Below are 18,908 nucleotides of genomic sequence, written 5' to 3' on the forward strand. Positions count from 1 at the left end.
CTGGAAATCAGAACAGCCAGTGGATTGGGTTCCTGCCTGTTTTATCGAACGCCTGACATTTAAGAGAATACAGGACAAGGGGAGGGAAAGGTGAACAATTCCGAATGAAACTCATTTAAGAAAAAACTGGTGGTTTTTTCTTAATGTGAATTATATATATCATTTTTTTTTGTTTGTTTGCTTTTTTGTTTAGTTAGTTCCTCCTTTTTGCTTTTTAATTTCAGGGGTGGGATTCAGGTGCCATGACCCTCCATTCGCAACCACCTGAGGAATTTTCCCTTATTTTAATAGACCCTCCCACTGTTTCTAGTCTGGACATTGCAGCAATGATGCTGAGGCCGGGAACCATGCACTGGGGCTCCTTCTGGAGCCCTATAATCCCGGCCACCAGGTGTCGCTCTTAATGGTGATTCGGCATCATTGCTGCGTGCTGCCATGCAAAAGGACCCCAGTCCGACTCCCTAGCTAGTTGCAATACGCATGTTTAGAGGCACCACCAACCAACGCTATTCTCTCTTAATCAAATACTGGCAACAGTAAGGACAAGGCAGCGCCCAGGCACATGTGAAATTTATTCCATAAAATAGCATGTCCCCCCCCCCAAACAAAAGACAAACATGGTTTGCATAGAGAGAAGACTGCGTGGTGAGGCCTGGAGTAGGACATTCTGAAGGACTGGGGGAATCCAGCACGTGGACTGGCTGAGTTCATTCCTAAAACGTGAGGAATATTTTCTTAAGACAATTCTCTGCAAAAAGCATCCATTTCAAAGAGACCAAGAGGCATCCGAACAGGAAGTAGAGCCCTTTTTCTGTTGTGAACTGATGCCCTGGGGCTTGAGTTTGCAACCATGCAGATTAAAGAGAGCTGATGCGCAGTTGTGTTTCACAGAGCAAATGGATATTGGGAAACGTTTACTCGGGATGCGAGTGGGATGAATGACTGTTTGCCCATTCCGTCTCGAGATGCCCAAGGAGCAGGTTAGCGTGAATAAGAGTTCACCGAGCTTCACTTCTGATCAGTGCAGTTTTGCCTCCTCGCCCAATTGTGTGGTTATTTCTACCCTTTTTAACATGTGGACTACGGCTGTTCATGGAAGAAACCCTATAAAGGGGTCATTTTCAAACATCGCACATAAGGAAGCGAGCAAAAGCACACACAAGTCACATCAATTTTCAAAGCAGACTTAAGCACATACATCCAATCTGAAAATTATCCCCCCCTCACCCCGCACCAAGTCTATTTCACACATGTTACTCCTGTTATTTGATGCACACAAATTTCTCCTGAAAAGTTCCCGTACATGCAAGCTGGCAAATTTTATAAAGTATCGGGTAGATATTCAACCGCCCGTGCGCGTAATATCCAGGCTTTATGCGCGTGGCCGGGCCGTGCACGCGCCGTGCCAATTTTCGAAGGGGCCCGGCCACGCGTGTAAAGCACGGGACACGCACAAGTGCCAGGCTTCATCGAAGGGGCGGGTTGGGACAGCGGCATTGTTCGGTGTCCCGGAGACTTGCGTGCCGGCAGCTGCCCGGCCTGTGCAACTTACTTCAGCTCGGGAGCCGAAGTAAGTTGCAAAACAAAGATAACTCAAAACAAAAAGGAAGGGTTTAGGAGGAGGATAGGAGAGGGGAAGAGGGAGGGAGTATGGGTAGGGGGACTGGGAGGGAACTGGGGAAGGCCAGAATGCATCGCCATGCGGAAATCGCAAAAATCCCCCTCCTTGCCTGCATGTATGTGCCCAGCCCACGGATTTTCTACCATGCACGGGCATGATAGAAAACTGGCGCGTCCACGTCTGCACGCCGGGAAGCGCGCGTACATGGACGCTCGCGTGCAAAGTGGAAAATCTAACCCTATGCACATAAATCCAACACCCCCACCCTCGACCATCCCCAGGAATGCCCCCGCTCAGTCTGGATTTTCTTATGCCCCAGCTATGATATACTCGCATATCAAGCTTGCAATTTTATTTAAAAAACAAAACAAAACAAAACATTGCTTTACACTCAGAAGTCCCTTTAAAAGTTATCCCCATAATGCAGGAAACATCCGTAGCCTGTAAGGTAAAAATAATAGAGCAGTGACAGTGCCATTGGATTCTTTTATTCTGATCAAATGAAGACCTGAGAAACTGATATAAAATCTTGGCAGTATGAATGGAGACACTTATTAAAGCATACCCGCCCCTGAATTCTTGCACAGAAATGCATGGTTACATGATATGAAATGAAACCCGCATATCTTGATTTCTCATTTTAGAAGTGTCATTGCTGCTACTGACCTGGGCAGGTTTGACAGCATGGTAATGCCTTTGGAGCTTGAAGCTTACGATGCCCTCAAAAGCAGAGCAGGTAATATGAATATATATTAAAATTAAATTGCCTGTGTGTAATGTGGTGAAAGCTAGGGATGCCCCTGTTTGCTTTATAAATACTATATCTATAGCAGGGTCCTAAAATGGTGTCTGTCTATTAGAACGTGCCTTTACGGCCACACGGCCTTGATGTCAGAGGAGGTGCAGAGGTCTTTTAGGCACTCTCCAAGGTCCCTCACTAAACTTTTTATTCTTGGAATAACCTCAGATGGTTGAGGTGGTGCTGTCCCCTTACTGCAGTAGCCTTAGTGTCTGTATGAACGAGATGCAATATCGGCTTACGTAAGATGGGACACTCGTGATTGAGCACCCGCTCACCTAACGCGCACCCAGCCACCCCTCCTAGGCACGTGATGCATTATTTAAATGAGGGCTCACGCTAAAAAGGATGCACTTGGGAATAAATTGTGCATCCCTTAGTGTGTCCAGGGCATCGGGGGCCCAGGAAAAGTGGCTGTGCGCCCGTTAGGAAGATGGATGCTCAATTAACGGGCATCCATTTCCCCAATGTGACTGCCAGAAAAAAAAATGGTTTTCATGCTGCGTCCTGTGGTTTCTCCTACTTAATATTCCTGGGACGATACCAAGTAGGAGGAATCGCAGAAAAGCAGTATTTGGGCTTCTTTGTGTGGGGGCTTGGAGCGCATAAAGACTTAATGTCAGCCCTGGGGCCGGCGTTAAAGTTTTCCGTTTTAAAACGTGAGCATTGGGTGCACGGTGATTTTTTTTTGCATCGCGGGTAATAGCTAATAACCTCATCTACGTGCATTTACACGTGACGAGCGGTATTAGCTACATGCTGTTTGGACACGCTAATCCCCTTATTGCATTGGGTGTTAGCCTAGCATGTCCAGAATGCGCGTCCGAGAGCTCATTGGCCTGCGCGCTAGGCTCAGCGCACGAAATAGCATCGGCCTGTGTATGAGGTTATGTTTTGTCAAGGTACAGTAGGAGTGATAGAGGAGGTCTGACACTCCCTAATGGGGAATGTCATGGCTTTGACAAGACTCCTGTGCCCTTGTGGTTTAATATTTTTCTTCAGTACTCTCCCCTTCAGGAGGAGAGATCATTGGAGTGACTGGCTAAGGGCTGGATTCATCATTCATTGCAGAATGATGAATCCAGCGAAAACGGGGGGCGAAGGGGGGTGGCGGGCCTGCGAAAGCCCGCAGCCTTCGCTCCACCACGGTGTCTTCACTGCCGGCTTTCACACCGAATAGCACCACCGTGAAAGGTAGTGCTATTCGGCTGGCTACTGCCGACAATAACGTTGGTAATGTTATCGCCGGCAGTGAAGACACCGCCGACTCCTCCCCGCCCCCTAATTTGCATTATATCGCATGCGAAAAGGCCCTTTTCAAATGCGATAAAGCTTTAGTGAATGACTCCCTAAGAGAGGTGCTGGTGGGGTGGTCTCTCCAAGCGAGAGGTCGAGCAGTCCTGCTTCCTGTCCTAGGAAGGCGGAGGCCCCAGGGTCAGAGTGCCTAGGCCTTCAATATTAAAGAGGTCTTGCCTTAGGTTCCAAGAATAGATTCTTGAGATTTTGCAGAGGATTTATGAGGTCTTGATGGGCAGTTTTTGTAAAAGATTTATATTACGCTCATATCCAGCAGTACAAGGCGGATTACATAACAACATACACAACATTAAAAGTGAAAAGAAAGACAAACCAAAGACTATGACAAAACTACACATTGTAAAATCTATAATGAAAAAGGCCTCATAAAATAAAGTAAAACAGACACTACAAACCAAGGCATCATAGATCAAGTGCTTTAATAGCAAGTAATTAAGAAAAATAATTACTGCTGTTGTCTCAGACATCTCAATATAGTCTGTCAGTCACCAGGGAATTAAATATATTACAACCTCGTTATTATATGCCCCAACCTTGATCCAATGTCGGCCGCAAATCAGCAATTAATTGTGGAGGTAATTTTCAAAGGAGTTACGCGCATAAATTTAACATATTATCGTAGCAATTTCGAAAAGAAATTTGCTCACGCAAAGTGCACTTACGCGAGTAAATACTACAGACAATTCAATGCATATATTGTAGCAATTTTCAAAAGCCCACTTACTCAAGTAAAGTGCATTTATAAGTGAAAAATGTTTGAAAATCAGGCTTAAGTGTATTACAATATCGCTATTTTATACCCTGACCTTGAGCCAAACTTGACTCCAGGAAACTTCACCAGTGGCCTGCTTATGGACTATTATAATTCTTACTTATTGGCATTCCTGCCAATGTGCTGAGAACATTACAGATTGTTCAGAATTCAACAGCAAGAACATAGAAATGGAATTATAAAGCTAAATTAATTGGGTGGATGGGCAGATTAGATGGGTCATATGTTTCTATCACTTTCTTAGAGATACCCTGTATTTATCCCATGCTTTCTTGAATTTGGATACTGTATTTGACTCTACCACTTCCACTGAAAGGCCATTCCATGCAGGGCCGGCAGAACCACTGGGCCTGAGCTTAGGGCGCCGAACATTAGGGGGCGCAAGACTTGTGGGGCCGCCAGCTATGAGCGGCGGCAAGGGGGAGGAGTAGAGTTTCAGCTGCTCACTGCCCAGTGCGATCGGGGCTGAGATCAGGGGTGGAGGCGCGGTCGCAAGCAGCGTACAACCAGGAGGGCATGTGACCGGGGAGGGGGGTGCAAGGCAGAAGGTGCCTAGGGTGCCTAATCCCCTTGCACCGGCCCTGGTTCCATGCATAACTCCAGTTCTCCAGTCTTTCCATCGATTACCTGTAGAGTGGTGTATCAAACATAAAAACTCAATGCTGATTCACAAACTGTTGAGTAATGATGCAATTCCTTGGATAAATGCCATTTTGCGAGACTAAGTAAACACTCCACTGCAACCCTCAGCTCAGCTCGGGGCTCCCCACATGTAAAGGCTAATTCAGCCTGGTGATCCAAGGAAAAACAAGTTTGCTTACCATAAACAGTGTTTTCCATAGACAGCAGGATAAATTAGCCATGGAATACCCGCCCGTCTCCCTGGAGAGTAGACTACATAGCTAGAATAGCTCTAGTATGGACTGAGGAGACTCATTAGGCAATGCCCACGCAGGAACTCCCGCACATGCTCAGTAGAGCTCAAAACTCTACTAACTTGGCGTGACAAGTCAGTTCAGTGCCACTGGATTATGACTAATTTATCCTATCTGCAGAAAACACCATTTACAGTAAGAAAACTTGCTTAATAAACTACTCCTGAAACATCTGTTTGGAATTTCGCCTCGCAGTCATGAAAATAGTAACCAACTTGACTTGCTTGGGATAATAAAGGTCACATTTACTGAACTGATGCAGTCACAGACGAGATCTTATCTGTCCTTCAGAGTTATTGGAAGACAAACCAAACATATTTGCTAAGGCACTCAGAGGGATCAGGGCAAGCCTGAGACAATGATGGAAGCAAGACAAGGATGAGAGCATCTAATTATCTGTGAATGCAAGATAATTGGAGATTCTAATTTTAGATAACTATCAGTCAATAGCTGATTGGAATTCCTGAAGGGTATCATCTTATTCATGTAGCTTTTTTATAATGCATTAGAATGGAAAGAAAAATGCCAAAGGCAGTGGCCTTTGACTGTCAGGATGCAGGTTAACTTTGCAAAGATGAGCTAAAAAATAAAAGAGAAGTTATAAGCAAACCAAATAGTAACGTATGCCCACCATCTGGAGGCTAGCACTCAGATTTCACCTGTACAAATCATATTCAGGTAGTATGGGATCCAGTTTTCCTCCAGCAAAATAAACAAAACAGTTGTGAGTCAGTCCCCATGCATTAGTTCCAGCTTGCTGCAGATTATTTGCCAGCTACTCGAGTCTATACAAAATCTCCTGCTGTTGGGCTGTAGCTGAAATTTTAAGGATTTGGGCCGAACAGAATCTACCAATCTTACTAAAAAAAATGAATTTTAAAAGCCCGACGTGCGCGTTAGGAGATGCGTGAAAGTCGGGCTCGTGCACAGCGAGTGGATTTTAAAGGCCGCCTGGATATGCACATAAGTCCCGCAGCGCACACATCTTGGAAGTTTTCTAAAAGGTGCACGGCCTGGTCTGGGCGGGGCATGGGCGTTTCAGGGCAGGAACCTAAAATGTGCGCCAAAGCCCCCTGCCACTTAACTTTACTTCTGCTATGGATGCCATGTAAGTTAAATAAAAATAAAAAACTAGGCAGATCTGCAAGGTTTGAAGGGTTGGGGGCTAACTGGAGGGGGAGTAAAGGCATTTAAACTAGGGGGGGGTTGGCGAAACTAGCTGCTAACTGGGTGAACTGGTCTTACTGGCAATGGCGTTGGTGCGTCTCCCTTTTAAAATCCCCTCCCCCCTTATGCAGTAGAAGCAGGATTTGTGCACGCCCCCTTAAAATCTGGCGCACAAGCGCACGCGACAAGACTTTTATAAGATGCGTTCGTGTGCATCCCTGGGCACGGGCCGACAGACGTGCACCGGTACGAAAGTTACCATTCCTGCGAGTGGCCGCAGGGAGCAGAGTGCGCCGTTCCCACTCCAGCTGTTGGCAGTGCCCTAGTTAACCATGAATGTGACCTCGTCGTTAGGACCAGCGTCTCATCTAGACATGGATTTCTGTTGGTTCCTGTTTTCATTGGCTTCGCTCCCACATATAGAATAGGCAAAAGTTTTGACTTTAAAGAATGTTCATTTAGGATCAAAGGAAATATCAGAAAACGTGTACTATTGTTTTATGTTTGTCATAAGTCCATTTCAGAAAAAAAAAACCCCAAAAAGATTTTTCTTTACTTAACAGTTTCACTCTGTTACCCCAATCTGAAGAAACTTTAAATATTACATCTCAATATTGTATTGAGTTATGTTTCTTTTAATACTGTGTGTGTTTATTGCAACCCGCTGAGATCTATGGAGTGGTGGGCTATATATTTTATAAATAAATAAATACTATAGTAAAGACAGGGAGAGTAACTTTAAAAAGCTACATGCAATCACTCATATGCGCGTGTATATGGGCGCATGGTAATTTACTACTGTATTTTATAAACTCCATGTAAATGATGTGCGCAGATTATAGAATACAAGTACATATGCACGCACATATGAACACGTATGTAAAGACCTCCCACCATGCAAGTTCAGATTTATCCGGAAAAATAGTGATATTTATCCAGATAAACTCCAATTTGTGCAGCTAAATAACAACACTTAGCCAGGTAAGTCTGAAAAGTGCTTCTTGTCTGTCTAATAAGCACTTTTCTGACTTATTTATTTATTTATTTATTGTTTTTGTTATACCGAGTTTCATGATAGGCATCACATCAACCCGGTTTACAAATAACAAGGAGTGTAAAGCATAACGTAACGTAAAAAACAATATTTTCAATAAGAACCTTGAACTTTAAATACAGTGAATCAGAAAAAGGGAGAGGGAAAGTTACAAAAAACAAGGAAAATAAACTTGGGATGGAAGGGGAGAAATTGAACAGCACAATATTTACATTTCAGCCTATTGATACATTAGAATAGCAAGTGAAAAAATAAGACTATGAAACGGTACATAGGTAATCAAATGAATAAATATGACACAGTTGTGAATGGTAATAGTATGATAAATATTCAGCAGGAATTAGTGAGAGAGGGTTTGAGGTTGGTTGATTCGTGTTTACATTCCATTATTGCATACGAGTTAGTGCTAGTGAGAGGAGGTTTTATTCAAGGCTTGGAAATGCTTTTTTGAAAAGCCAAGTTTTTAGTCTTTTCCTAAATGTTAAAGAGCATGGCTCTTGTCTCAAATCAGGTGGGATCGAGTTCCAGAGAGCTGGACCTGCTGATGAGAAGGCTCTGAGACTCAAGGATTTATGTTGGTAGGTTTTGGCCTTTGGAATTTGGAGTGACTCTTTGTAGTGTTCCCTGATAGGCCTGGCGGAGGTGAATTTTTTAAGTGGTATTTGTAGGTCGAGTTGCGTGTGTTGGTTGATAGTTTTGTAAATGATGTTAATGGTTTTGTACATGATTCTATAGTGGATCGGAAGCCAATGGAGGTTTTTGAGAATAGGTGAAATGTGGTCAATTTTCCTGGAATTTGTAAGGACTCTGGCTGCAGAGTTCTGAACCATTTGTAAAGGTTTGGTGTAAGAAGCTGGGAGGCCTAATAGTAATGAGTTGCAATAATCTGGTTTGGAAAAGATTATTGCTTGCAAGATTGTTCTGAAGTCCTGAGTGTGAAACAGCGGTTTTATTCTTTTCAGGATATGTAATTTGTAGAAGCAATCTTTACACATTAAATCTTTAGACTTAGCTGGATATGTAAGATAGCCGGATAAGTCTAAAACAAAAGCGCTATTTATCCAAATAAGTTCAAATTTGTCCTCCTAAGAAGCAGCAAAGGTGCTACTTAGCCAGATAAGTCAGAATTTAGCCGGCTAAGTGTGCGAAAATGATATATATATGTGTATCCCCCCCGTAAGTCAGCTTTCACACACGCTTACATCGGGATTTTATAACATGCGCGTGGCAATGAAATTACCAGTTTTGCCAATTAGTCTACCAGTTTGCCCGGTCCATCTGCAGCTCGTGAAGATCCTCCTGACTTCTCAGCCTGAAGTTCCCACCTTTCATCCAAGCCCCACACCCAATCAGTTTTTCACTTTTGAGATGATCTCGATCACTTCCACCAGATGCTGAGCAAATAAAAGACGTGTGTCATTTCAGGTAGTAAAATAGCAACTTGTGCGTGCAAATGTTGGCTCCTCCCCGGAATGCCCCTGGCCTGGCCTTTTTTTTTTTTTTTTTTTTACACACGCAAATTTACTCGCTGTGGCTGATACACGCGCACATACTGCAGTTTTTAAAACAGCGTATACTCATGTTTGCGCTATTTTACGCGCAGACATAATTTTATGTGTGCGCATCTTTTGAAAACTGACCTCTAAGTTCTCTAGTACAGTACAATTCCAGTAGCTGCATTTGACTTGTAGAATTCTATGCCGTGCCTGACCCTGCTGGACTTGCCACGGCTGAAAGAGAGACAGACGTAACTACAAAAGCTCCTGTATCACATCTTTGGATAATTTGTACAATGGCCCAACAAAAGCCATCACACCTACGAAGAATTCAGTCTTCCCCTATTAAAAAAAAACACAGTAACATAGTAGATGATGACAGATAAAGTTTGCCCAGTTATTTTGGTCTACCCCACTAAGGATAAATGCCGGTTGCCAGCTGTGGAAAACTGAGAACTTCTAGAGCAGGGGGTGTGCATAAATATATTTTTTTTTTTTTTTTAGTTTTATTTCTCCTTTTGGTTTTTTCAAAGTTTTTTTTTCTTTCGTTTCACGTCACTTATTTAAAAATTTAAAAAGCATCAAACATTTATATAAAAAAAAAAAATAATAAAAATAAAATTTAACAAACGTTGGGCCCATCACTGCCAGGAATTTTTAAAAAAATGTTTTCACATCACTGCTGGCCCTCCACTGAGAGCCCTCTTACCCTCTTCGGTGCTTGACATTTTTTTTTTTTTCCTGGCGCAGGAGCGATCCCTGGCTGCTCCTGCTCTGCTGGTGAATCAATTGCAAATGGTGCTGGAAAGCCAAGACCAACGCCGCTGCTCATTTCTGCCTGCAAAGCGGCACTAGCTGGGGACCCAGGCTGGCACCGTGTCGTGTGGCAGAACCGAACAATGGTGCTGGCCTCGGGCTTCTGGCCCCATCTGCAATTGGCTCACGGACAGGGGGGGCACGGGTGACTAGGGGTTCGCTCCTGCCCCATGAAAAAAAATTTCAAGCAACGAAGAGGATAAGAGGAATATGACATGGGATCGGATGGAGAACCAGGAGTGATGTTTTTAATTTTCTTTTCATGGTAGCGAGGATCCATTTAAAAAAAAAAAAAAAAGGAAAAGTAACATACAAAAATCTTTTTCTTTCGGTTTTTTATTACAAGTTGAAACAAAATGAAATATTTTAAATTAAAATTTCAAACAAATGCACATCCCTACCGTCGAGCATCGCTCCTTTTCTAAGTCGGTGTTTGCTGTCTTCTCATCCTGAGGCGATTCCTAAACAGGTTTCCATGTTTAATCCAACATCCAGGCACTCTCTCCCTCCCCTAATGTCTTGCCAACAAGCTCTAGGAGTGGCTTTACCACAGAGGTTTGATGAAGAAACTGCCTCACTTCACCACAATGTGTGCAACCTGGCAATTTTGAAATTCTGATGTAAAATCTTGGTGAGGCAAGGGAGGAATTTAAGCACTAACAAGCATAGCATAATCCTGATTTTCTAAAAACCTCTCCAGACTGCATATGAAATGTTATCCTTCTGTTTCTGTTTAGTGAGACCTTCAGCCCTCAGGCCAACACAGCATGACACGCCTCCAAAAAGACACCTCATCACGCCTGTTCCTGGTCAGTATCTTTCATTGCTCAGGTTTCATGTACATTGTTCCTGTTAATTTTGTCATCACCCGGAAAAGGTCAATACACCATTCCATGAGATGCTGAGCTACAGGAATGCTACGAGTGAAATGAGTAGGGGATTATTCTACTGCCAGGGTCACTGCAGCTGGCCAGCCTTCTAATGCAGTTTTGAAGGGAAGAAATCCTGAAAATTGTGCTCCTGATTGACTTCCTTCACCATCTAATCTAGCATCAGTGTTGCACAGGAGCAGCTGTCATTTGCAGCCCTTGTGCAGCAAATGACATCAGAACTTGTGCACCACTGTCTTCCAGCTCCACTCATCTTCCACGTATCTAACTATGACACACGTTAATGTTCCCATTTGTCATGATGCAGAATGTTATGTTATATTACTGTCTATCGCACATAACTTTGTGAGCCTGATTTGACAACAGTTTTCTCCTGTTTTGTGCCAGTAGGAAAACCCTTGATAACCCTCAGCCGAGTGCACTGTATAACCCGCAGTTGGATGCGGGTTAAATAGGCACTAATCCACCCCCTAATGCAATAGGGGGATTAGCGCCTATTTAACGCCTGCCTGGAGCAGGCGTTAATAGCTGAGCGCATTGAAAAAAAGTACAGAAAAGCAGAAAAAACTGCTTTTCTGTACTTCTTTAAAAGTAAAAAAAAAAAAAAGAACCCTCAGCCGGCCGCATTGAAGACCGACGCCGATACGCTCGGCATCGGTTTTCATAACCGGCCGACTGCAGTAATGAAAACCGATGCCGATAAACTCGGCGTCGGTCCCTAGTGCCTCCTTGCTCACGCGGCCCCCTAATTTGTTTATTACATGGCACCCCCCCCCCCCCCTTACGGGTACCGCGCATGCATTAAGAAAGCGGGCGCCGAAAAATCAGTTAATAAAAAAAATATATTAATATTAATTTCGAGGGTGGAAAATTTGTGGCAATGCCTTCTCAGTCGTGGTGAAAAGCCTCAATAGCATCTCTTTCCCTTTTGCTGCAAAAGTATTCATCCAGCTCTAGTTCCAGGCAGAATCCTCCTCCCCTGCCTGTTTGCAGTTGGGCAGAAAGAGGGTTCTTGCCCACGTTTAGGCTTTCTGTGTATAATATTCCATCTGCCCTTAAGCGTGCTCTGCAGAAAATAAAAAAAAAAAAAGAGCTCAACACCAGAAGGATTTAAAACGTGAGGGCAGTTTACAAAGACAGGAGGAGGCTTATTAAAAAAAAAAAATAAAATAAAGCAAATTAAAGTTCTTTCCCCCTCTGAGCAGCTGCTTCCCCGCCCACCCCTTCTGCTGTGCTCTAGGTCAAAGGTTGCAAACCCAGAATACGGTATTAATTTTATGCTGATTTAAAAAGCGAACTGCACAATGCCCCTCTTTCTGCCCAACTGCAAACAGGCAGGGGAGGAGGATTCTGCCTGGAACTAGAGCTGGATGAATACATTTGCAGCAAAAAGGGAAAGGGATGCTATTGAGGCTTTTCACCACGACTGAGAAGGCATTGCCACAAATTTTCCACCCTCGAAATTCATGTTAACATTTTTTTTTTTTATTAACTGACAGAAAGGTTGCAGGCTGCCACGCACTGGACGCAGAACGGCGTGCGTCAGTTGGCAGACGTTGCTCTTCTCCCCGGTTCTTGCCCACGTTGAGGCCTAGCTGCAATTAGGTTTGCAAGTTTTTGCGAATTTTGTGGACCATTTAAAACCTCTGCATTTCGCATAACCTTAATTGTAACTTCTAAGATAAAGTAACATGAACTTTCTCCTCTGGAAGCATGAAGCAGCTCCAGGACTAGAGAGGGAAGAATGAGGCACCTGGCCCCCCAGGGTGTCATACCCTCTAGGGCCATGGCAGAGGCCGATGAGCCGGCACATGTTCAGAGGTCTTGCAGTGACCTTGGTAAAGTAACGGGAAGACCATGGGAGGAAGAAGGGTGGGGGGATGGCTGCAGGGCTTGTGAGCAGGCGCTGGCTCACGGATCCCGCACTGGTCTTCTTTTGTTTTGCTAGCGCTGCAGCCTAAAACCCTTAAGCATTACAGGCCCCAAGATCCTGGGTCAGCCACGTGAGATGCCTGGAAGGAGCCGGCAGGGGGAAGCAGAGGAAGGAAGGAGAGATTAGGCCGCTGGCCAGGGGAAGAAGGAGAAAAGAAGGGGGGATGCTGCCGGGCAGAGGGAGGGGAGAAGCAAGATACCTCGACACAGTGGGGAGAGAGGGAGGGGATGCTGCTGGGCAAGGGTGTAGGGAAGAGGGAAGATGATGTTACACAGGTGAGGAAGGAGAGCCGTGCCAGAGCCAGCACTGGTTAGTCGACGGAAGTCATAATTCTGAATATCTGCCCCAGGTGCACAAAAGTCTGGTCCTGACAAGGAATTGATTTAACTTTCAAAGAGAAAGACAAGCCCACAACTGCAACATTTGCTGTAAAACAACCTCAATCTCGGCCACAGAACCTTTAGATGGGGGGGTGTCACAAGTGCCTCAGATGTCAGCGTTCTTTCGATGCCAGCAGTCTCGATAGCATTGGGTGTGGAAGTCAGCTTGCGGCCTTGCCCTCGCATGCGTTTCTGTGGTAAGAGGAAGCCCCGCACCGGAGGGATGGAACGTACTGCAGAGCCTGCAAGCTGGCACCACCCCACAGGCCCCAAGCTGACATTCGTTAGTAATGCCGCTGCCCCCTGCAGATCCCCATGGGGCTTGGGACCATCCCTGAGGGGGAGAGGAGGCATAAACATCACCACTGCTCCTCTCTCCTCCCCCACCACTAAACCTGCCCAAGAGAAAAATGTTGCCCCAATGTTGTCAACCATCCTTGGCCCAGGACCCACAGAAAAATTGGCAACTGACCTTGGCCAGGAGGTGTTTAGAGGGGCTATTTGATCAGAAGGATGAGAGGCAGGGGGTATTTCAGATTTGGATAAGGTGGAGAGGCATTGACTATGGAGGATGAGAAAGGGGTGAATGAAAGAAAATCAACTGGGGGATTTAAGTGAAGCAGGATGGTGAGAGAGAGGATGAGCTGGAGTGGGCAGAATGTGAGAGAAGAATTGGAGGAGAGGCCAGGAGGTGAGAGAGGATGAGCTGGAGTGAGCAGAATGTGAGAGAAGAGTTGGAGGAGAGGCCAGGAGGTGAGAGAGGGAATGGGATAAAAGGGAGGGAATGAGAGCGAATCATGGTTTATAAGAAGGGCTTGGGGGAAAGAGGATCAGTTGGGGGATGTGAAAAGTACTGGAGGGAGTGAGAGAGAAGGGAGTGGAGGTGAAAGGAGCAGAGACAGAGAGAAGAGGCACACTGGTGGGAAAGAGATTAAGGGACGATATCCTCTGGAGGGGGGTGGAAATTGACAGAGGGGATCAGCTGGAATGAAGGAAAGATGAGAAATGATTGCTAGAGAGGGACTGTACCCCTACCAATTTATTTAGGTTGTCCATTGGGGTCATATGAATTTCCGAGTGCTAAAATGGGGTCACACTGGCTAAACATTTGGGAAGCCCTGGTGTAGATGAACTCTGAGTTTCTAGCACCTGGGCCTTGCTTTTACATAATACATTAATAGAGTGGCATATGCTTTCTTTGCAGATTACAGAGGCGGTTTTCATCTAAAACCAGTGGATGACTCTAAGAATGAGGAGAGTCTGCTGAAGGCAGACATGGAAAGGCTGAAGGTGTCAGATGCACAGCACTATAAGCTCACACATTCCAAAAACTATACTCCTCTTGAAGATGTGCCAGTGGATTCCTATGCTCTGCGAAGCCTTTCCTTCCAGGCTCCAGCCACCAGTCCCACGAAGCCCAATTGGTTGCTAACAGAATCACCAAAGACGTCCAAGCTATCTGCACGCTCTGGGCCCTCAGCACCACACCAGTCTGTGCAGGCGGAAGAGGTTTCCTTGCATGCTGCTGAAATGGGAAGCGTCCTGCATGACAGAGGGAAACAAGGCACCCCAAAATCCAAACCTATAACGGCAAATACAAAAGACAGACCCACTGGCATACCTCCCGTTTTGAACCACCCCAAGAAATCAAGGCCGCCATTGTCGGAGATCTTTGAGGGGTCTTCTCCCAGCCAGTGGTCTACCCAAGAAGTCCAAAAACTGCCTAGGATGCAGGCAGCAGGATCTGACGAGCTATCCCCGACCTGCCACAGTGAGAGGCTGGAAGAGGTGTATGAGCTGACAACGGTTACGGTCTCCAAAATGAGACAATCCTTGGGTGGGTTTACATGAAATAATCAAAAGCAGAAAATATTTATTAGAAAAAGTATCTAGCAAAACCGAGTTCAGGTACAGGTGCACACAGGAAAAAAGTTGTTTTGTTTCTAGGTTTTCTAAAATGTGCTTTTCATTTTGTTTCATGTTTATTTGGTTTGTTTCATTTATTGGAAATGAAATAAGCACTAAAGCAAAGAGATGAATAAAGGAAAATCCTTTCTCCTACCGAAAAACACCCGGTGCCACAGACGTTTAAAAATTGAACCTCCCTCCACTCACAGGCCTTCTCCATTCCCTTCCCCGCCCCTCTCCGGATGCCTCTTACCCCTTCAGTGGGGTCTCCAAAATCAAAACGAGACAGGTGCAAAACCCTAGCAGGGGGGAGGAGGCTTTTTGTTAGAGAAATAAAAGCAATAAAAAAAAAAACCACCCCTCACATTTTATTTTCGAACAGAACAAGGTTTTTCGTGGCATTTTTCATTTTGCTACAATACGAATGCACATCCCTAAGTTCAGGCAAACAAATATTTCTCTTGGTGTTCATTCATTCTCAGACACATGCGTATATGTTCTTTCAGTTGATTAAAAAACAACCCTCATGTTCTTGGGTTTTTAAAATTCCAAAAGGCCTTTAAAAATGGTTATCACTCAAACTAAAGCATAAACTTCGTGATATTAAGTCCAATACCTCAACATCTAATTATAGAAAATATTTCACTCAAATATAGCAAATTCACACAAAAGAACAACCATCGCTATACAGACAGTAACAATATTTACAGCTCATAGATCTAGTGTATTCACGTTTCAACTCAATCAACATCTCTTGATATGAAGCAGTCTGCCATAGAGACTGACTATCATGAAGTCTTATTTGTGAAGATTAAAAATTGGGGAGTCTGTCTGTCTATCTTACTGCCCCTCTCCCTAGACTTTTATCCTAAAACTATTCCCCTCTTATTGAAACATTTGTCACACTGCCTCCAGAACTAAGTAACATCATACATAGTTCTTGGAGATTTTAATGTTCATGTAGACCAGTCCCTGCTATCAGCTCTGAATGAGGATTTTTTTATGTCCATGTTAGCACTCAGAAGGGAGCAAATAGTTCACAAATCCACTCATGTTCTGAGTTATACATTTGACTTTTTTTTTAATCATACTATGATTGGTAGAGGCCCATCTACATTGATTTGTTCAGACTTTCCTTGGTCAGATCACTATCGTTTAGCCACTAATATCACTTATTCACTAGTGCCATCTGAACCAATTTTCACATCTTCAATATGCCAAGTGCCTTCATATCGATCCAGAACTGTTATGTTCTACTTGGATCTCCCAGCTATCCCAAATATCTTTCACAAACGTCAGTGCCGTAGTTGAGAGCTGATGAGAGTCATTAACCCAAGTGAGTGATCAAACAGTACCAATGAAGTCCAGTACTCTACATAGATTATGCAGTGTCCCATAGTACTACAATAACCTTCATCATGAAAAACGAATACTGTGATGTCTAGAACATAAATGGTGCAAACATCGTACTAGTGAAAATCATCTCTCTTATCGAGAACAGCTTAAGAAATATAATCAGGAAGTCATTAAAGTTAACATCATTTACTGCAGGTAAAATCCAACAAGTTGGAAATAACACTAGAGAACTCTAACAGTTTTAAATCTTACTCATCTACCAGATGTTTCTGTTAGAGAAAATTCCTTCTTGTTATCCCAATGTAATGAGCTTGCCCTCTTTTTTTGAAAATAAAATTTCTAATTTCTGTGCCTCCTTCCCTGCTGAAACCTGTTCTCAAGACTGAATTCCCTGAGGACTTTGGCCCAAAATAGGCCCTAATTTACCCAAGTAATTCAAAAGGAAATCTCCCAGATTATGAGGGTAATTGATTTCTCCTTCTGTCCTTTAAAACCCATTGATACAGTCCTGTTAAAGATTATATAATGTGAGGATATTTAGTGAATCCAACTGTCAAGAATATCATAACTGCTTCCCAGAGAGGGCTTGTTACCCACCAAAACTGAAATGTGCATCGTTCATCCTACATTAAAAATTGCTAAATTATCTTTGACTGGTTTACATCTACCTACTGATCTGGGCATTGCCAACAGTTGAGAATTGGTGATGCTATTTTCATTGGTTCCCACTAAAGATGGATGTTCCACACTGAACGCTACTATTCAATATTTATTTGGTTCCAATCTGTCATCTCCTCACTAAGCTCAACGTAGGATATAGGATTTATGCTGATAACATTGGGTTTTTTTTCTCCCAATCTCCCCTTCAAAAGATGCTACCTTTTCTCATATCTCACGACATCTCAAGAAAATCAAATAATGGATGTTTGAGAATTGACTGGTCTTTCACCTGGGCAAGACCGAGATAATTTTACTGTGCAGGTTTCCTCATATCGATGCTTCTCTGTCTTTCCAGTACAAGAATCAGGAAATCAAGATCTCACCCATAGTAAGAAACCTGGGAGGCCTTTTTGAATCTAGCATTTCATTCCGAGCACAGGTGAAAGCAGTGGTGAGGGGGGTCTCTCTTTAAATTGTGAATTCTTAGACGACTTAAACCTTTTCTAAACCACAATCACTTTCCAACAGTATTGCGGGCACTCATCCTACCTGGCCTTGATTATTATAATTCTATTTATATTGGTATGCCTGGGTATGTTTTCAGAGCTTCAGCGGCTCGAATGCTATCGGTTACAAAGTGTTTAGAGTACCTTACACCTGATTTATAATCTTTACATTGGCTACCAATACAAGCCAGAATTAAATTTAAGATTCTAGCCCTCATTCACAAAACCCTAAGTCACGATGTCCCTCTATGCATCAGTGCTGCCTTTGTTGAAAATTTATAGGCCACAAAGAAACTTCCCCTCACCCCAAGACGAAATGCAGAGGCAAACATTTGCAATAGCTGCTCTTAAACTCTGGAGCACCTCACCTGACATTATACAGCTGGAACTCCGTTTCAAATCATTTAAGAAACAATTGAGAACTTGTCTTTTACAGAAACATCCGGAAGTAATAGCTAACTTGACACCCTTGTTTTGACCTTGCTGGAGATGACTTGGAGGTTTTAATGAAGAATGCGGATCTGATATTGTTCTGCACAATGATCGCTGTATTGTGTTAGTATGTTTTTAATGTAAATATGAATGTTTTTGTTTTGGTTTTTTTACATACCTCACCCAGAACTTCAGATTGGCAAATTAGAAATGTTTTAAATAAACAAACAAACATTTGTTTCAAGGGGAACATTTAATCCAAAACCACAGCGTGGCCTGGAGTTTCTTCTCATGTGGTCAGCAAACAGAATTTAACCACCTGAGAAATTATTAGGAGCTTACTAGGTGGCTTGGATTCTCTCTTTTATCTAAATTGGAATCCCATGTGAGAAATAATTGATTGCCTGAAGACATGTTAGGAGTTATCACCCAGGAAAAAGACCTGGGCATCATAATGGACAATACTTTAAAATCCTCAGCTCAATGTGTGGCAGTGATCAAAAGAGCAAACAATGTCAGAAATTCTTAGGAAAGGAATGGAGAATAAAACAGAGAATGTCATAATGCTTCTGTATCACTCTATGGTGAGATTGCTCCTGGAGCATTGTGTGCAGTTCTGCTCACCGGATGTCATAAAATATAAAGTTGCATTGGAAAAGGTACAGAGAAGGGCAATGGCTCCCCTTTCAGGAAATGCAAAGAGATTAGAGCTATTCAGTTTGGAGAAAAGATGGGATATAAAATCATGAGTGGAATACAATGGGTAAATGGAAATCATTATTTCCTCTTTCAAAAAAAAATACAAATACTAGGAGATACTCCATGAATTTAATAAGTAGCACATTCAAAACAAATCACACAATTAA

At 43.5% G+C, this 18,908-nt stretch overlaps 1 protein-coding gene across 1 annotated transcript in view; it reads left to right on the plus strand.

Moving 5' to 3' along the window:
• Positions 1 to 18,908, plus strand: part of PDZD7 (PDZ domain containing 7) — a 149,229-nt gene that overhangs the window by 92,655 nt on the left and 37,666 nt on the right. Inside the window, exons 13-15 of the mRNA XM_029610248.1 lie at positions 2,266 to 2,357; positions 10,715 to 10,786; positions 14,385 to 15,017. Coding sequence (XP_029466108.1) covers positions 2,266 to 2,357; positions 10,715 to 10,786; positions 14,385 to 15,017 — 797 coding nt within the window. The remainder of the gene's footprint in view (positions 1 to 2,265; positions 2,358 to 10,714; positions 10,787 to 14,384; positions 15,018 to 18,908) is intronic.

The sequence above is a fragment of the Rhinatrema bivittatum genome, chromosome 7 (assembly GCF_901001135.1).
Source record: "Rhinatrema bivittatum chromosome 7, aRhiBiv1.1, whole genome shotgun sequence".
Classification (NCBI taxonomy): domain Eukaryota; kingdom Metazoa; phylum Chordata; class Amphibia; order Gymnophiona; family Rhinatrematidae; genus Rhinatrema; species Rhinatrema bivittatum.